The sequence below is a fragment of the Pseudophryne corroboree genome, chromosome 9, assembly GCF_028390025.1.
Source record: "Pseudophryne corroboree isolate aPseCor3 chromosome 9, aPseCor3.hap2, whole genome shotgun sequence".
Taxonomy (NCBI): domain Eukaryota; kingdom Metazoa; phylum Chordata; class Amphibia; order Anura; family Myobatrachidae; genus Pseudophryne; species Pseudophryne corroboree.
In genome coordinates this window covers 254,115,298-254,129,800 of record NC_086452.1, presented here as the reverse complement: position 1 = coordinate 254,129,800, position 14,503 = coordinate 254,115,298, and the positions used below count along the sequence as shown (strand labels likewise).

Here is a 14,503-nt window from a genome sequence, read left to right as displayed (position 1 = left end):
CAATGAGGAAGCCAGAGTTAGTGTCCCAGGAAGTGTTGTTGGTGGGTTAGAGACACTCTATCCCTCATCCATACCAGCGTTACTACTATTGCTGTAAAGTGTATGATCCGACCCACCTTTATGCACCCCTTGAACTCCATTGTGTGCAGGTCACGTTATACTTGGCAGACGAAGCTTGTCCTGTCTGTTGCAGGAACATTTGACGGTTAATGCCTTACCTTGGGAGGATCTTCACCGAGACCTAATACTTTTTCTATAAGCTGTTGATACGCTAGCCTATGCCAATTACCACTTTAGTTATTTATAACCGGTTTCTATATACAAAGTGACTTGTGTGATTAGGCTAAATCGATACTTGGACTTCCTAGGATTGTGCGTAAAGTCAGACTTCTTCATTTGAGTTCATACCACCACCTAGTGGCTCATTAGTATACTGTTTGAACATTTTTGAACCAGCCTTGCTAAACGGTATTTGGGGTTTTAATGCTTTGAAAAGCACTTATGTTGACATTGTGATACGTTTATGTCTACTATGCAAATGATATGTGATATTCGGTAATGTGCCTTCTTGAAGGTAAACTTGATTTATTAGCCAACACTTGAATTCATTGAAACAGTGACTACCCTTTTAATTAATTTGCTGTCACCATAAATTTGCATTTATTTATCCGTAGGGTCCTCCTTGGGGTGTCCATCCTCCAGCCACAGGCACCGGCGGAAGAAGCTCTGAGAGGTCCTGAATCAGCAAGCGTCATCTGGAAACACAGGTACAACACTACACCAACACAGGGGCTGATATCACAACTTGGCATCTACGAACAGGATCACAGATACCCTTGTGAACGGCGAGATGTCACAGCCGCAGGGTGCACCGGACGCGGGAGTTCAACAACAGCCCGTGGATTTTACACCGAGCCGCGATTCTACACCAAGTCGCAGAAGAGCACCTGAGCCACCCAACCCAGCACCCCCAGCGGCAGTAATGCCGACGACACCGATCACCATGCCCTATTACTTTGTGGGCCCCTGGCTTCTCACATATTCAGGTGACAACCGCTCACGGGGGACCAGCTCCTTCAGGGAATTCAAGGAAAAGCTACACTCAATGTTCCGGTTATACACGCTGAGCGAGGAACAATGGGCAGAGATTGTCATACAGCCAGCTAAAGTAATCCGCGCTACGGGAGGCACGATCATGGTCAGACACAGACCGAAAATTGGCCGAAGGGATCCTGAAGAAAATGGCCAGCATCTATAACTCCCAGTCCATTGCAGAATTGAAGGAGTGACTATACGCCCGAAAACAACAACCGCGAGAATCCTTGCGAGATTTTGCCCTGGGATTACAAGAGGCGATGCGGGCAATCCAAGCTAGAGCTCCGAGGGAAGTAGAACACATCGATGAAACATTGACGGACCTGTTTATTGAAGGAGCTAGGAGCGAAGTAACAAGGGCCCAGCTGAGAATGTGGAGAAAACAGAAACCCGAATGCACCTTCCCCGAATATAAAGAAACCTCAGTGGACATATTGGGGTTGAATCAGAACACAGACGCAGAATATGGGGCGACCTCGGACCTGACCGAGGATGAAGAGTGCAACGAGGCGCAACTGTGTTTGATACCCGAACCCAGAAAGCCTAAACGAGTCGTCACTCAGCAGGTCCAAACCAGCCAAGATCCGATCGGGGCTCTCACCGGTGCCGTAACAGAAATGATGTAAGAAATCCGAGATATACACCTGGAACAGGCCGAGAATAAACGCGGAGGATGGCGTCGCGATTCAGGTGGAAGAAACAGATGTCAATGGGACATCCCGCGAGGCTCAGGACGACGCCCCGCCGATCAGTTTGATGCTCAGGGGAGGCCCATTTGTCGACGTTGCAGGTTGAGCAGACATATTGAGCGTGAATGTGAAGATGAGACTTTACACAACGTGACCATGAGGCGAGGGACCGACCCTTGGGAAGAACCTCGCAAATAGGTCCATTGGAACCAGAATGGTGGCCACGATATGTTGGCAAGTGTCCCCACTTGAAGATAAGGGTCAACGGAGTGGAAATGGCAGCTCTCCTGGATACCAGGTCCCAAGTGACGACTATCCAGCTCACCGAGTTTCAATAACACTGGTAAGAGAGCGAGATCGTGACACCACCTAACACCTGGCTATGCCTACTGGCCAGCAACGGCCAGCTGATTCAATTCCGTTGCTACTGGGAGTCCAAATTATCTATTGGCGAGGCACAGCTAGAACACCAAGGCTGTTTAGTTACGACTTCCTACAATGAACACTTGCCTCCTGTCATTCTGGGGATGAACATGCTGAAAATTTGTCCCAATGAGCTGGTAGAGACCCTCAGAATTGAGATGAGGTCCGCGGCCCCGAAAGAACGGAAGACAATGCAGCAGATGGTGCAGCTGCTTGAAGGACACAAGCGTTTCACTAACCCCAAAGGAGAAGTGGGCAAGGCCAGGATCATGGACCGCCAACCCATTATACTTCGATCCAACGCCGAACAGGTGATATGGTATAAGGCCAGGATTGGCCCAGGTGGGCGGGATTATGACCCCGATGGGCAGCAGCCATTCGCAATGGCCAGGAGACTGGCGAGAGTGGAACGTGGAAGAGTTCCAGTCCGGGTACTCAATTCACACAGTTACCCGATCCGGCTGTTCCGGCACTGCTCAGTGGCCAGCGTGGTGCTGGTCAATTTCCAAGACGTGCTGGGAGAAACCGTGTCCAGAACTCAACAAAGAACTGTGACGAGCCAATCCAGCCTAATCACCACAGGCACCCCCTGGTGGAACGAAATCCAAATCGGAGATGTGGATACACCAGAGGACCAATGTGAGGGTGTTATCCAAGTTGTGTGCAGGAATGCCGGGGCTTTCAGCCAACACCCAGCTGAGTTTGGTAGAGCAGAGGGGGTGCAACACCACATTCCCACCGGAGTGAGCCCGCCAATTAAAGAGAGACACAGGCCGCTCCCACCGACCATGTACCAACCGGTACAAACCATGATCAGCGAGATGCAAGAGGCCGGTGTGATCAAGGAAAGCCACCGCCCGTAGGCGGCCCCGCTGGTCATTGTCAAGAAGAAGGATGGCAGCCTTCGTTTCTGCGTCGATTACAGGAGATTAAATGCAGTCACCCACAAGGACGCATATCCACTGCCACGGATTGAGGAGTCCCTGACTGCCCTGAAGACTGCTGTCTATTTCTCAACCTTGGATTTGACCAGCGGGTATTGGCAGATCCCGATGGCCCCAGAAGATTGGGAGATAATGGCTTTTACTACCCCCATGGGCCTATTTGAATTTGATAGAATGCCGTTTGCAATGCCCCTGCCACCTTCCAGAGGGTCATGGAACACTGCTTGGGCCATCGGAACTTCAAGATGTTCCTCCTGTATCTCGATGATGTGATCATCTTCTCAAAGATATACGAGTACCATCTGAAACACCTGGAGGAAGTATTCATACAGCTGACTCGATGTGGCCTGAAGTTAAAACCATCCAAATGCCACCTCTTGAAGCCAAAAGTGCAATACCTCGGGTACATCATGAGCGCTGAAGGGGTGAAACCAGATCCAGAGAAATTCGCGTGGTGCGCGACTGGCCAGTACCGAGAACCATCAAAGATGTACGCAGCTTCCTGGGGTTCGTAGGATACTACCGACACTTCACCGAGAACTTCGCCAAAGTGGCCTGATCACTGCATGAACTCCTGCGTGGCAAGTCAGGCCAAGAGAGGTGAAGTACAGCAGTGGTCGCATGGACCGAAGACCATCAAGCATCTTTTGAACAGCTTAAGTGGTCACTGGTCAAGGCACCCCTCCTGACCTACCCTGACTACGAGAAGCCCTTCCAGGTCTACACTGATGCCAGCCACCGTGGCCTGGGAGCTGTGCTATCGCAAGTACAGAATGATCGGGAAAGGGTGATCGCCTATGCCAGTCGGGGCCTCAGGAAGTCAGAACGCAATAATACAGCACATTCAAACTGGAGCTGCTTGCCCTGATCTGGGCCATGACAGAGAAGTTTAAAAACTTCTTGGCCACCGCCCCTTTCCTAATTGTCACTGACAACAACCCCTTGGCCCACCTATCCACGGCCCGGCTGGGAGAGATGGAGCAGAGATGGTTGTAACGCCTGGCCAACTTCCGCTACACAGTAACATATCGCAGCGGGAAATCCAATGGCAATGTGGATGCCCTGTCCCGCCTGCCCACAGTGGCTATTGAGGAAGAAGAACGAGATTGGGCCGAAGACGTTGAAACTCCGGTCAAGGCTCCTAAGCAACAAAGGCGTATTGTCACCTCCGACCCTGTTGCTGTCGCCACAGACCCCTCGCTTGGACCAAGTCTACAAGACAAGGGGGATTTGATTGGGAGCTGATCCAAAAAGAAAGTTTAGTGATCCAGAACCTTAAAAAGCTTCTCCGCCGGGATGTTCAGCTGACCAAAGTACAAAGAGCTACTGCAGATCATGAGTTGTCAAACTATTGAAACACCGTGATTGCCTGAGTCTTCGACACGGACTTGTCATTCGCACGAGTCTTGATCCTGGGCCCACCAGCCCATCCATCAGATCGTGGTACCAAAAGAACGAGCCCGCTTCTTACTCACCGCCTACCACAACCAGTCCGGCCATTTCGGAACAGAGGAGACAGAGGAGACTCTGAGGAGGTGGTATTTCTGGATTGGAATGCGGGCTAATGTTGAAAGATGGTGCAGCGACTGCGTGAGTTGCAACCTGTAACGCCCAGCTGAAGCCGCCCAGAAAGACACTCTTCACCCGATTCCAAGCAGCCGTCCAGCCGAATTGATGGTATTAGATCACGTAAAGCTTGAACCAAGTTCCACCGGCGTCCAATACGCCTTAAAGATTATGGACCACTACAGCAGATTCCTGGTGGTGGTCCCCGCACGCAACCTAACTACAAAGACGACAGCTGAGCTCTTCATTAAACATTTTGCCCAGCCCTACGGGTATCCCGATCGGGTCCTGGCGGATCAGGGTCCAGCATTTGAATCTCAACTGTTCCATGAACTGTGTAACATGAACGGGTGCCGCAAGTTGAGGACCACTGCCTATCACCCACAAGGGAACGGACTCTACGAGAGAGTCAATCAGACGGTGAAAAGAATGCTTCGAAGCCTCTCCGCGGAATCAATGGCCCAAATTCCTATCTGAGATGACATATCTGTATAACAATATAGAACACTGCTCAACAGGCTTCACGCCATTCTATCTGATGTTTGGGAGACAAGGCAAACTCCCCAAGGACCTGGAGCTGACTCCAGAGGTTGAAGAACCCGATATTCCTCAAACTGACTGGGTACAAGAACACCTGCACTGCATCGAGACCGCCAGACAAATCGTAAAAAAGCATCTGGGAGTCGTACATGCTCAACAGGAAAGAAACTATAATGCTAACTCACAGCTGGTGCCTCTACAAGTAAGCGGCAGAGTGTGAAGGAAGAAAAACCGCAGAATTAGTAAACTCGACACCATGTGGGAGGCTGTGCCATACACCAACGCAAGAGTCCCGACTGACGGCCTGTATATGTACCAGATCGAGGGAGAAGGTGGTCGACTGTACCCCGTGACCAACTAAAGTTGTAGACTTCCGAAGAACCTGTACCGCAGAAGGAGGGGAGTCCTGTGGCGGATGGATGGGGGCCCCAGGGAGGTACACCGCTTGATGACCCCATTAAGTTATTGATGTTTATGGGAAGCACCATTCCCTACCCCATTACTCGGAGCGTGGCTCCAGAGTCGTCAGATGACGAACCCACCAGTGACAGACAGTACTTTTCTTCTGGTGTCTCTGATTCTGAAAGTGGATGTAATGTAATCAGTGTCAGGAGGTCACAACGCAGCACTAAAGGCGTTCTGCCCTTGCGCTACCAAGAATAGAATATACAATGTGCTGAATGTAGATATGTTCATGCTTAATTTGATTACCTCTTATCGTCCAGAGTTGTTTCCCAACGACTGTAGTCCGGGACTGTTAAGTCACTTTAATAAAAACACGTGAGGACATGCATAATTCCACCAGGGGAACATGTGATACCCACGCTTGAGTAACCCTGCTGCATGTCCTTGCAGCCCTAAATGGCAGCCAGTGCTGCCTGAGAGACTTTTAGCGAGCGGTACTGTTAGGGTTAAAACCCCTTTCCTGGTGCCTGTAAACAGCTGGGGCACTGGGACCCAAGACCGTCCGCCGAATGCCAAAAAGCGGGAAGCCTAGGATTTCGTGTGATTGGCTGGACAGCGCGCGGGAAGAAGCAGGACCCGTAATAAAAGGAGGCGGGTTGGCGTGGGAGAGAGAGAGAGAGGCAGACTACCGCTGATCACCACTGTACCGCAGAAGGAGGAGAGCTGCAGCCGAGCTGGGCGCCGCCGAAGGAGAAGAGAAGCCGCTCCATGTTGTCAGCACGTGGGGGGAGTGACATGGCTGTCTGGAGCTCCGGATTAGGTGCTGCTGCTGCTGCAGCCGCTGATGGGAGAGAGCAGGTAGAGTGGAGCAACAGCGGCACGTAGCCTGAGGGGACACACCGCTGCGCTGGTAGGAGCAGGCATCCGACCTCTGCAGCCCGCCAGCCAGCCAAGAGAGCTGTGGACCATCGCATCGGGGGGAGCCCTGCACAGTCAGGTACCGCAGCCGCAAGTGTGAAGACGTGCACCATCACTAGCCTGCCCAAGACATGGGCACACACACCCAGTCAGTTAAGCCCTCACTTCCCAGCCTCTGGACCCTGATAAGACCAAAAGACTATCAGCCTTACCAGCACTATTAGTGCAATTTGTATTCCTACCTATCAGCCCTAATAAGGTAAAGAGACTATCAGCCTGACTAACGTTATTAGTGCAATAAGTGACATTGAAGGGATATAGTGATCAGGTCATGCCGACCCCCAGTGTCGCCTCACAGTAAGAAATACTGAGGACTCTCCCGGAGTTACCCCCAATGAGGAAGCCAGAGTTAGTGTCCCAGGAAGCCAAGTGTTGTTGGTGGGTTAGAGACACTCTAGCCCTCATCCATACCAGCGTTACTCCTATTGCTGTAAAGTGTATGATCCGACCCACCTTTATGCACCCCTTGAACTCCATTGTGTGCAGGTCACGTTATACTTGGCAGACGAAGCTTGCCCTGTCTGTTGCAGGAACATTTGACGGTTAATGCCTTACCTTGGGAGGATCATCACCGAGACCTAATACTTTTTCTATAAGCTGTCGATACGCTGGCCTATGCCAATTACCACTTTAGTTATTTATAACCGGTTTCTATATACAAAGTGACTTGTGTGATTAGGCTAAATCGATACTTGGACTTCCTAGGATTGTGCGTAAAGTCAGACTTCTTCATTTGAGTTCATACCACCACCTAGTGGCTCATTAGTATACTGTTTGAACATTTTTGAACCAGCCTTGCTAAACGGTATTTGGGGTTTTAATGTTCTGAAAAGTACTTATGTTGACATTGTGATATGTTTATGTCTACTATGCAAATGATATGTGATATTCGGTAATGTGCATTCTTGAAGTTAAATTTGATTTACTAGCCAACACTTGAATTCATTGAAATGGTGACTACCCTTTTTCCTGATTTAATAAACTTGCTGTCAACATAAATTTGCATTTCCTTTATCCGTGGGGTCCTCCTTGGGGTGTCCATCCTCCTGCCACAGGCTCCGGCAGAAGAAGCTTCGAGAGGTCCTGAATCAGCAAGCGTCATCTGGAAGCACAGGTATGACACTACACCATCACAGGGGCTGATATCACACTTGCGCACCACCTAGTGCTCAGTCACTGTCACTGCTGTTGCCTGCTAGAGAGGAGGAGGGGGCCTGGACAGAGGCTGCCCCTTCCTCTCTTAATACACCCCTGCTTAATTCACTATGCCTGTCTTTATACTGTATACCACATTAATTCCCTGTGATAAGGGACTCTGGCTGACCGCACAGTGGCCCTCATTCCGAGTTTATCGCTCGCTAGCTGCTTTTAGCAGCATTGCACACGCTAAGACGCCGCCCTCTGGGAGTGTATCTTAGCTTAGCAGAATTGCGACCGAAAGATTTGCAAAATTGCGAATAGAAATTTCTTAGCAGTTTCTGAATAGCTCGACACTTACTCTGTCACTGCGATCAGTTCAGTCAGTTTCGTTCCTGGTTTGACGTCACAAACACACCCAGCGTTCGCCCAGGCACTCCCCCGTTTCTCCAGCCACGCGTTTTTCCCAGAAACGGCAGCGTTTTTTTACACACACCCATAAACGGCCAGTTTCCGCCCAGAAACACCCACTTCCTGTCAATCACACTCCGATCACCAGAACGAAGAAAAATCCTCATAATGCCGTGAGTAAAATACCTAACTTTTGAGTAAAATAACTAAGCGCATGCGCTCTGCGAACATTGCGCATGCGCAGTAAGCGACTAATCGCAATATAGAGAAAATCGGCAATGAGCGAACAACTCGGAATGAGGGCCCGTGTCTAAAGCTCAATAAGGCGAAATACATGTCAATGTAAAAAAAAAAGCTCTTACCACTGGATGACTTCATTGTAGGATAGTGAATAAATGCAAAGCTACAATGCAATTACAATCACTGGCAGGAACTGTATTCTTTATGCTAAAGCCCACATTCAACAAGAGGATTGGACAGTGGTGTGGCATTACTGCTCACTTTGGTTGGCAGGGTGGCTAAACTTGGTATAGTTTATTTACAAGTTAAACAAGCACTCCTACTCCACCAGGTACAGAGGTAGCCTGCCTCATTGTTGCTGCGATGCATATGCACGTGCAGACGCATTGTGGCAGTGACTAGGTATGGAGATCACAGAGGAAAGAGAGTCACTTAATTACTGATCCCACCTTTGCATGCATGAACATTACATCTCAGCAGCTGCGTGGAATCTCCTTGGCAGGTACGACCATTGTTAGATTGGATGGGATGTTTACACAAACGTGTCCGAATCTGCTGTCCACCTCCACAAGAACTAGAGCATTTACTCCAAGCTTCCCATGGACCCCAATTTCCATTAACTGCAACAAAAATAATTGTAAGATGAATATGGACAATCTTGCCTCATTATTTGGTGGCATGCACAGAAGGGCAATGTATACAGATGTGTCCATCTAGCCTTAATACGCCACATAGCACAAGATGATTGGTGCCAGTGAACTGGCAGACTCCTTGCAACTCTGCTAAAATTAGGCATCTTTTTTTGCCAAAAATCTGTCTTAGTCACAATGTGATATGTCTAGGATGCACAAGGAAACTGTGCTGATTAATTAGATATGCGACAATTGTATATCTGTGTGCGACTGAATCTGTATAGGAAGCACAATGAAACTTGGCATGGAATAATGCTGCGCCCACTGCACTGTAACACTTTGTTTACAGATTGAGAGACTCAGTTGCACACAGATATAGAGGGTCACATATCACAATTATCAGCACACTCTCCTGGTGCATGCTAGTCACTTCCCATTGTGACTAAGACACATTTTCATCAAAAAGACACACACAAAAACACCCGGTGCCAGCAGTGTCTCACGGAACTTGGCGCACTACAGCAATAATGTATGAGGACACTTCTGGATCTATGCCAAAGAAACATTTTATTGCAAATCTCCTCCGCTGTGGATAACCATTTTACATTTATTACAAGATTGTAGAGGTGAAGCTATGAGGGGTGTAGCGTCACACAAGACTAAGAATTCAGAGATTCCGCATTTTAGCTTTCTCTGAGAAGACCAACTATATGCCAATTAAACCTTGAAATAGGTATTTAACATTTGTTGTGTTGGTGGTGCTCCCAGAGTCAGTATAATCAATAAAAAAAGGAGGAAAGAAAAGAAAGACTCTATGTTGGGGCACACTTGAACAATGAAAATGCGTTAAAATATAACTTTTGTTCTTGATAGATAAAAATAGTTTGACATGCAGTTTAGTGTAACATAGAACTCCACCTCAAGGAGGGCAAGGTTTAATCAGTGTTAACTATATGTGGGTTTCACTTTCAATGCAGGCTCAATCTAGCACCGGCGATAGCGATGCGCGGCTATCGCTGGGGGGCATACACACGACAGATCTGTGTTTAAAATCGAAGCAATCTAGTGAGATTGCTTAGATTTTAAACACGGATCTCTCCGTGTGTACCCCCCTTTAGGAGTACAAATGATTTCTAATCAAGACAGTGAGATTAGTCATTTGTAGTGTGCTCAGGTGGTGAAAGCTCTCTGGGTAACCACTGATGGTTATACCTTCTGGTATCGCTCTTTACTGTTGCTGGAGAGAGGTAAAGTTCTGCCTCTTTTAGCTACTGGTAAGTATAATATAGTGCACAGAGGGAAAGAAAATGCCTCTGACTTGGTCTAATTGTGTCTTGCATGTGAGCAGCTATTAAATAACTGCCAGGCCCTTGTGCCAGACTGATCTAGAGAGAAATAAAGTGTGTGATATCACAAAGGCAAGGCTAGGGATTAACTAGGGTTTATTGAAACCCACACATAGTTTACACTAATTAAACCTTGCCCTCCTTGAGCTGGAGTTCTATATTACACTAACCTGTGAGTCAAACTATTAGATTGTAGAGGTGCCCAAGGTTTCTCTGTAAAATGTCCCCAGGCCTACCTAACTCATGTTGGCAGGGGAGTAGCTATTCTTAATGGGGCCCCATAGCAAACTTACTGTCAGTGTCCCGGCAGACTCCGTGACTCCATGCCCACTGATGCTAGGAGGAACCAGGCTAAACAATGCCATGACTCCTGTCAGCACCAGCGTGAACGGAGAGACAGAGCCAGCGCTAACAGTATACAGTATGTCCATGCAGCAGCATGCTGCCAAAAGACAAGCTATGGGGCACAGGAGGTGGCAAGATCATTGTGAGTGCAGGGGGAGGGCTTGGCCTCAGAGACGGCCTGGGCCCTGTAGCAGAGGCACCCCCTGTACCTACTTTTCCTAAGCCTATGCATGTTGGTGATGTGGGGGTACGCTGGGTTACCACGTCCATAAATGACAGAAATGTCCCATGACTCATGAGTTGTAGGATATGGTTGTCTGAATCTCCAGGCTGAGGCTGGAAGGGGACACCATCTGACACTGGATCCTGGCTGCTGAATCTTATTGACCCATCTCTAAATACGAAAAAAAAAAAAAAAACCATTGCTCAAACGTATTATTAATGAAGCTAAAGCTGTAATACCAGTTTACTGGAAGCCCCTCATCCTCCTCCAATCTCAGTGTGGTTTAACAGAATAGATCTGTATATGGAAAAAGAGGACTTATCCCTTCCCAGATAGGAGTTTGTTGCTACATGATTTGTTAGGTTAGAACACAAAAAGACTCTGCTGAGTATAAAGCTGGGTACACACTGGCTGATACATAGGTCATTCAATTGAATGGTAAATGTGTACCAGAGATATGTCTGTGAATAATGTAGTTCAGACATACAGGCACATGTAAATGCCCATCCAGCTGTGACGTCAGGCACGACACAACCGACCGACGATTGGTAAGTGTGTATGCACTTACCAATCGTTAAATAGGTTGGAGAATCAGCCAGACGGCCGAGCCATCATCCTCATGCGTACCAAACATAAAGCTTGTCTGCAGGGACTGGCTTGCAACTTTTAGCCTGGAGGGCAAGTCCAGAGCTCTGGCCCATAAGTAATGGCGCCATCTTAAATGGAGGTTTTTTTTGTTTAAAAAATATTTATTAAAAATATTTATTAATAAAAGAAAAATTAGGCCTGGTGTAAATTATCCCAAAGATACTTTATTATAAATTTGTCAGTGTGGCTGCTGCTTCAGCAGATCTGTGTAGTGCAGGGGTGGCCAACCAGTCAGTGGCAAAGAGCCAGAAAAGATCTGTAGTCAAGGGTAAGAGCCATATCATGCGCGTGCCAGAGTATGACCTTGTGTCATGACCCCATTTTTAGTCATGTTGTACAGTGCCACATGCAAATAAAGCCCCTGTACAGTGCCACATATATATAAAAACACCAAAAAATGGGTGCCTCCACAGTGCCAAATACATATATGCCCCCACAGTGCAAGATACATATATGTCCCCACAGTGCCAGATACATATGTCCCCACAATGCCAGATACATATGTCGCCACAGTGCCAGATACATATATTCCTCCACAGTGCCAGATACATATATTCCTCCACAGTGCCAGATACATATATGCCCCCACAGTGCCAGATACATATATGCCCCCATAGTGCTAGATATGCCCCCACTGCCAGAAACACATCTCCCCAATGCCAGATATGCCCCCACTGCTAGATACACATCTCCCAGTGCCAGATATGCCCCCAGTGTAAGATATACATGTCCCCCCAGTGCCAGATAGGCCCCCAGTGCCAGATAGACATGTTCCCCCAGTACCAGATATGCCCACAGTGCCAGATACACATGTCCCCCCAGTGCCAGATATGCCCCTAGTGCCAAATATGCCCCCACTGTCAGCTACACATCTCCCCAGTGCCAGATACACGTCCCTCCTAGTGTCAGATATGACCCCAGTGCCAGAAACACATGTCCCCCCAGTGCCAGATATGCCCCAGTGTCAGATACACTTCCCCCCAGTGCCAGATATGCCCCCAGTGTGAGATACACATGTCCCCACACTGCGCCCCCCCCCCTCCCCAAGTGCTGCTCACAGCCGCTCTACTGCTCTGCTCAGTCTGCTACTTGTGAGGAGAGGAGAGCGCAGCATGCGCCTCTCCTGCTCCTTAGTCTCCACTCTCCGGTGGCGTTGATTCTCTCTAATTAGGCACCGGTCCGTGAGCCAATCAGAGTTCACGGACCGGCAGCTAAGACTCCTGATTGGCTGCCGGTCCGCGAGCTCTGATTGGAAAGAGCCGCAGGTTGGCCACCGCTGGTGTAGTGGAAGGTGGCGGCCGGTCCATGACCCTTGGCAGTAGCGTGGCCCGGGGGACACATGGCACCCTGCCCCCTGGGCCAACCCGCCTCTGCTGGTCTGTAAAAGCTGGATGGTGTGCTTTTGATCTATTACAATTTCCCCACATGTAATAAGTGATCTGTGAGCTGTGATTTACCACCCTCATACACCTTTCTCAAACCCTCCTTTGTTTGTATATTCCCCCCCCCCCCCCCCCCTCATGTCTTGTTGAAAAGTTATGGACATGATTGTATTTTTTGATTTGCATACCATCCATGTTTCTTTGCTACTACCAATAAGCATTGACTACACAAAATAGAAGCAGATCCAGTCAGGATCCCGGCGGTCGTGATCCCAGCAATCAAAATACCAACGCTGTAATCCCGACACCACTCAGAATGCCAACAACAGCACCCCGAATAGGGTCACATGCCGGAATTGCGACTGCCAGGATCCCAAACGAACGTGTGCTAACCCGCATGTCAGGTCAGCTACAGGGGGGTGGGGTGGCATGGTTTTAGTTTTAGGCTGCGGGGGGAGTTAGGGTTAGGCTGCAGGTTAGGCGGGGGTTAGGTTTAGGCCCCCCCGGGGAGGGCTAGGATTAGGCTGCAGGGAGGTGGGGCTAGGTTTAGTCACCCTCGGGGAGGGTTGCGGTTAGACTGTGAGAGGGAGAGAGGGATGAGTTTAGGTTGCTGCAAGTGAGGCTTAAAGTTAGAGGGTTATTGTGGGAAGGTAAGTATACTTACTTTCCTCCGATTGGGATTCTCAAGCTCGGGATACATTTTATTAGTGTTAGATACAATGTAAAACAATGATTTTATTTATCATTATCTCATATTCCAAGAGGGCACGGCAAATAAATGTGGTATTTTCAGCAAGGAAATCAGCATATCCATACTATTTCTATGGAGTGTGTTGTCACTCAAAACCTGCTGCTAGATACAGCTGCCACACTTGCTATATGAAAAACCTCTTTGTGGAGGTGTTTTGTGATAAAAAACAAAAAAAGATTATTGTGTCATTGTAATATTCTCTGCACCAGCAGTGGCTGCAGCCTGGGATCGTATGCTATATTACGCCGCTATGCATCACTTGGGACTCAGCACAATGCTTCACTCTCCTTCTAAGCCCGCCCCCAGACTCCCATTGGCTAGTTTCACAGGAGTTTGGGTGTGGCCTTAGAAAGAGAGTAAAGCATAATGCTGAGCCCCGGATGCTGCACAGAGGCTCAATATACACACAGCGCTGCGATCCTCAAGGACCACCAGCCAGCACATATATAACATACATCATAACATGTATGTTTATATTTCTGTTAAGCATTTCGCCCCACCTCCCCGCCCTGTGTGGTTGGCGCTGCAGCTATCACTGCAGTCTACAATCTTTCCTTTTTGCAGCAAATAGGGAAGGTTACTTTATCAGACATGCCCTGTTACCATAAGCCAGAAGAAGATTTAATACAAGCTCTGTTTTGCTACATAAATTAAGAAATTAAGCAGAGAGAAACTATTAAAAAGTACCTTCTTATTCAAAGCTATTATAAACTAATTTAAGACTGAATGAAGTCAGTTACTAAGATGA

General features: G+C 48.3%; 1 protein-coding gene across 3 annotated transcripts in view; it reads right to left on the bottom strand.

The window, feature by feature from the left end:
- The window catches only part of HMCN1 (hemicentin 1), a 1,072,092-nt gene that overhangs the window by 162,659 nt on the left and 894,930 nt on the right, over positions 1 to 14,503 (bottom strand). For all 3 annotated transcript variants that reach the window (XM_063940215.1, XM_063940214.1, XM_063940213.1), the window contains one exon: positions 8,878 to 9,048. In XM_063940215.1, the coding sequence (XP_063796285.1) occupies positions 8,878 to 9,048 (171 nt within the window). The remainder of the gene's footprint in view (positions 1 to 8,877; positions 9,049 to 14,503) is intronic.